This window comes from Saccopteryx bilineata, chromosome 4, assembly GCF_036850765.1.
Source record: "Saccopteryx bilineata isolate mSacBil1 chromosome 4, mSacBil1_pri_phased_curated, whole genome shotgun sequence".
In the NCBI taxonomy this organism is placed as follows: domain Eukaryota; kingdom Metazoa; phylum Chordata; class Mammalia; order Chiroptera; family Emballonuridae; genus Saccopteryx; species Saccopteryx bilineata.
Window position 1 is genome coordinate 170,011,530 of NC_089493.1, and position 6,000 is coordinate 170,017,529.

Genomic DNA, 6,000 nt, shown 5'->3' on the forward strand with positions numbered 1-6,000 from the left:
TAATAATCCTATCTAACAGGGCCCTGATTTGTTTTGTGCATGTAGACGGTGGAACAAATGGGTACAAATGAATGGAATGCTTATTAGATGCCACGTACCATGAAATGCTTTTTCTTTTCTTTTTAGAGAGAGACAGACAGATTGACAGAACCAGACAGATAGGAAGGATGAGTGACGAGAAGCCTCAGTTCATCGTGTGGCATCTTAGTTGTTCATTGATTACTTTCTCATATGTGCCTTGACCATGGGGTGGGGGGGCTCCAGCAGACCGAGTAACCCCTTGCTCAAGCCAGCGACCTTGGGCTTCAAGCCAGCAACCTTTGGGCTTCAAGCCAGTGATTATGGAGTTATGTCTATGATCCCACGCTTAAGCCAGTGACCTTGGGTTTTGAACCTGGGTCCTCAGCATCCCAGGCCAATGCTCTATCCACTGCACCATTGCCTGATCAGGTATGAAATGCCTTTGCATTAAATATCTCACTTAGTTTTTCTAAAACCCCAATGAGGAAGATGCTACTAATGTTATTTTTCAGATAAGGGAACTGAGGCACAGAGTGGTAAAGTAATTTATCCAAGCTGACAAATTGGGAGTTCTAACTCTGCAGTCTGAAATATGTCCTGCTATGTTGTCAAGCTGATACAATTCAACATATGTGTTTGGCTCATTCATTCATTCATGCATTCATTCATCAAGCATTTAGCAAACCTGTATTATGTGCTAGATACCAAAAGTGATGTAACAGCCAACAAAGTCAACAATAGTTTATTTTAACATGAGGTAGAGCTATTAGTTTCTTTGACAAGCAAGTAGTTAAGAAACCTGAAAAGGCACTAAATTATTTGCTTTTTTAATATCAATAAATCAGACTTTTCTTGGAATGAAATGGTATTCTCCCCACATCTGGCTAATCAATTGTATCCTATTTTCTCCTCAAATGGAGAGGGTTATTATAATCAGTATTGAAACTTCAGCAAATTGGGAGCAAAAGTATGTTGCAATTTCCACACTTACCAGGACTGGTGTGCAGTCGGTGGGACTGCAGGGATGAACATGTCCTGTACCCACATGCATGTTACATCTACGTTCTGTTTACAAACCTCCATCTGTGGTTAGGTTCTTGGAAATAGGGTAGTCAGACAGACAGTGCTTCCAGAAAAAAATGGGTAGTTATCTCCTCACATTTGATTTTTTTTTCAAATTTCACTATAATTTGTCACACAGCACCCCTGGCTGGACTAGATTAATCCCATCTTCTTCCTTGATTTCAATATAATATATAGACTTCGGACGCCATCTTATGAATTATCTTGCCAGAACAGTAAAACATTCAAATGATCTCATAAAATATTGAAGCATGTGGTAGTATAACAGGCTTCCCTAAAATTAACTTGTTCAATTTCCCTTTAAGAGTGATAGTGCCTAGAATAAGTGGAAAGTAATACTTCCCTTTGCCTGGAAGCTGGAGGATCCCACTGACATTTATATCCATTATCTTCTAGCAGTTGAGGAAGGAAGTAGCCACGTCTGTGCCAGGTGCTCGGCTTGGACACCGCTGGAGGGCGGCATGCAATTGACCACGGGAACACATAAGGCTCTTTTGCATGATGGTGTTTGTGTTGTCAAGTGGCTTTTAGAAGAGCTGCAGGTTTCCGTCCGAGTCCACTGACTGGAATGACTTGCCCATGGGGGAAGGTGTCTCTTGGGCAGAGAACCCAGGGCTTGCATTTCTATTGGTTCAGCAGGTTCATGTCCAAAATATTTTTCCTTCTTGTTTTAGTGTCATAGGCAGGAATATCCCAGCATTTATTTCTTCCTCTTCCTTCTGTTTGCCTCTCTTCCTCTTCTTTCTTTTTTAAGGTTCATTTCTTCTCTAAAAGGATCAAAGTAGATCAATCCTGGATTGATGGGATTGACCCAAGTCATGGAGCAATTTCTCCACTGAGCGATATTAGAATGGGGATGGCCGGGTTTGGAGAGGCAGAGGCAGATCCTCCTTCTAAGGGAGAAAATCAGTCTCTTCAAAATCCAGGTTGGCAGACAGCAGCCATTTCCCAGTGCGTTACACTCAGTCACCAGCTGGTACTCATGAAATGGTCTCCATCACATGGAAGACATTTATATGAAATAGACGGGCTATCTAGGACGTTAGTGTTGTGGTGGTTCACTTTGTTTAATTGGATTGGCACACTTCATTTGATGGGTGTATAAGTACAATGATTACTCAGTCATGAGTTTATGTTAGAGGTACCCTAGGAGTTGTGATTCATGAGACTTTTGTGTTTTACTCTCTCTTAAAAACTGTATGAGGATAAGTTGCTATAAATAGTTTTGTAAAGGACAGGCATTGTACCAGACAACAGCACATAACTTTTTGTATAGTATCCATTCTAGGTTTCCTCGACTTTGACCATATTTGAAAACGGCAATGAAATGGAATCTTATTATAAAGTAACTAACTCATTTGTGAAAATAAGATATAGTGCATATCAGTATTGGATCTCCTATAAAACACGTAATGATATTACATTATCCTTACCCCCAATATTATTATCATAAAGGGGCTTTGTGTCCCTTTAATTTTTTATGGCTTAAGGGCAGTGAACTATATGCAGTGCATGGTGTATAATATATGATCAGTATGTAGTATTGGGTTCATGACTCTACGAAGCTGGGAGCCATGGCTGATATATTTAGGAAATTGCTTTGTGCCTTAATTGTGGATTTGCTAGTTCAGGGTGTCACCAACTATATATCTAAAAAATGACTCTGCCTCCAAATTACAGGATTCAGTGCCAGGAGTCAAGACTCAGGGAAAGAGGGAGAGAAGAACTTATACTGGCTTAAATGGAAAGTCCAGGTAGTGCTAGTTTCAGGTATGGCTAGATCCAGGCACTTAAAAGTCATTATGTGAATAGTCTTTTGTTGAATTTGTACACTGTTCCTTGGGATTACAACAACAGATACTTCACTGTGCTTACCTTAGAGAGCTCATGGTGTGGTAGCTGAAATGAAGAAGGTAAAAAAGAGTTCTAACGAATGTGATGTGTGCAACAATAGACACTTACAAAATAAAAATCATCATAGAGAGGGAAAAACTTGGCAAATATTTCTGAGGAGAGGTAAACAAGGACTTCACTGCAAATTTTAACCTTGAACACTGTTTTGAAGGAAAAGTAGGAATCTTAGAGACAGGCAGGTTGAAGAAAAGTGGTTAGTTACCTTGGATGTCGTATTTGGGAGATATGCATTAGAAACCTCGCTCTGCCACTTACAAATTGAGCAAACTATAGCAAGTTGCTTGAACTCTCAGGGTCTTAGTCTCCAAGTATGGAGCTACTGAGTTCATAGAATTGCCATGAGATCCGATGAGTTGATGAGAGCACAGAGCTTATGTGGGGGCTGACATAGTCAGTCTTCCCTGATTGACAGCTGTCATTCAACTTGTATAGACGACCCCACAGTACCTGACTGCTATCATAAGAGCTTTGAATTCGGGTTTAACATCAGTCACAGTAAAACTGGCTAGCATTGATTGAGTGCTTACTATATACTCTTCTGCACTTCATTCAGAACTTCATTCAACTTAGCTAAATCCTCCCTGCAACTCCACATCGTGGGAGAACCATTATCCTCATCTCACAGGTCAGGAAATTGAAGCTTTGAGAATTTAAGGGGTCTGCCAACATAACCAGCTTATAAATGGTATAGCCGAGTACCCTTACCCAGGGCTATCTGACTGCAATGCCTGGGTGTAAGCATATACTATATTTCCCTGTACACAGCACGCCATTATTAACCTCCTCCCTCTATGGACTTAGATGCTGGGTGCCTTTCTGGGCGCCACACCACTTCTTCTAAAGACCGGGCTGTGGATGCTCGTGTTGTGTGCATGTATGTGTGTGTGTTTTCTGGTGTTATGCTACTCCAGGCATTAATGGCTTGGTTCCTATGCTTCCTTGCAGGTGAGCCTTCTAGGTGGTCATCCTCGCATTGTGATTGCTGCTGCAAGAACGGCAAAGGTGACAAAGAAGGGGAGAGCGGCACGTCCTGCAATGACCTCTCCACCTCCAGCTGCGACAGCCAGTCCGAGGCCAGCTCTCCCCAGGAGACGGTCATCTGCGGGCCGGTGACACGCCAGACCAACATCCAGACTCTGGACCGCCCCATCAAGAAGGGCCCCGTGCAGCTGCTCCAACAGTCCGAGATGCGGCGGAAGAGCGATCTGCTCCGGACTCTGACTTCGGGCTCCAGGGAGTCGAACATGAGCAGCAAAAAAAAAGCTATTAAGGAAAAGCTCTCCATTGAGGAAGAACTGGAGAAATGCATCCAGGATTTCCTCAAGATCAAAATTCCAGACCGGTTCCCTGAGAGGAAGCACCCTTGGCAATCTGAACTGTTACGGAAGTATCGCCTATAGGGCAGGGCTGGGGTGGGAGCGGAAACACCTGTAAGCGTTTGGAAATCAGCCTCCTACGAGAAATTCATATTTGCAAAGAACAACAACCAACAATACACGTTTGTTAGAACACAACACCCATTGATATACTACTGCCTATTTACCTAATTCACCTTAACACATAAATCCACAGGGTAGATATCTTTCCAGATGTGGAAGTATAAGAAAATCTTTTTTTGTTTATTTGTTTGTTTGTTTGTTTGTTAAGTTGGTCCCATGTGCTGAGTATCTAATGAGAGCCAGCTCCATGAGGGTAGCTGAGAGGCCTTGGGAATCATTTATCTCAAACTGGTTTTTCTCTCGTCTTCTACCTCGTTCCTTTGAATGAGAACATGGTAGAGAGAGATCTAGCCTAGTGGCATATGTTTGGTTTTTTAATTTTCCTTTTCCTTTTGTTTATGGGAGAAGTGGGTGGGGTGGCTGATTTATATGACTTTTTACTCAAATCTATTATGTGCCAGTTTATATTGACTCCGTATGCATGAGGATTTGTGCGACACAAGTAAAACCAAGTATGTATACACACACACACACACACACACATGTGCGTGTGCCCCCAGGGTTTGGACACCCCACGGAGTATGCCCTGCTCCCAGCAGCACTCTCTCAGGACACCCAGACCCAGGAGCCTCTGCTCTTCCCTTAAAACCCTCTGGGAAGACTTCCCAGCCTCTCTTGGCAACACGTTCTAATATTGAATAACGCTCCTCAGTAAGAAATCGGGTTCCTTATTTTGAAATTAACACCCTCAGGCTCCATTGGACTGTGTTGCTCTTTCTCTGTGATGAGAAAGAGAGAGAGAGATGAAGAGAGAGAGAGAGAAGAGCTAGTGAAACACTTTTTTTTGTATTAAACAAACACTCATATCCAGAAAAATCACTACTAAGTGGCCCCACACTCGGCATTCTCTACCTTGAGCTGGGCATTCTCAGTGTTCAGACTTCTCGCTGCCCATGTTTAATTGTGTGGACTGTCCACATAATGCGCATTAAATTCTCCATTCCCACGTGGTTGTGGAAGTGAGAGCACCACACAGTTCACGCTTGACTCAGGGTCCAGCCCTTTGTTTGTTGAAGAGAGAATTGTATTCTACACATCTAATAGTAGTAACTTTTTAAAGCTACAGTGCTACATTGTTAATTTCTCTTAGCCAGCTGTGTTTGCCTTTCGGATTCTGGGAGCTGGCTGTGTCCATACCAGGACTGGCTGTCATTTCTCTCATGTCTGAACAACCCAACTAGATAAATGAGCTTCAAAATTGAGGCTTTGGCTTTCCAAACTATCTTTCTTGATTACATCTTGACCTTTATAGACACAGCCAAAAAGAAACTGTTAATAGCCATCCAGCCATGTGACTCTGTAATATATTCATGTACCAATAGCTCTTTTGTAGACTTGTGGTCAATGAAGATTAACTACCAGGTTTTATTTTAGCATTCTAAATGCATTTCAGTGGGAATTGAAAAGATAATTTGTCAATCATTATTTTTGTGCCAAGGACTCCTGATTTTTTTTCAGTTGTGTGTGTGTGTGTGTGTACGTG

The 6,000-nt window shown here is 42.2% G+C and overlaps 1 protein-coding gene across 1 annotated transcript in view; it reads left to right on the top strand.

The window, feature by feature from the left end:
- The window catches only part of KCTD16 (potassium channel tetramerization domain containing 16), a 257,528-nt gene extending 251,965 nt beyond the window's left edge, over positions 1–5,563 (top strand). The window contains exon 3 of the mRNA XM_066272877.1: positions 3,964–5,563. Coding sequence (XP_066128974.1) covers positions 3,964–4,418 — 455 coding nt within the window. The 3' untranslated portion in view covers positions 4,419–5,563. The remainder of the gene's footprint in view (positions 1–3,963) is intronic.
- The last annotated feature ends 437 nt before the right edge of the window (positions 5,564–6,000 follow it).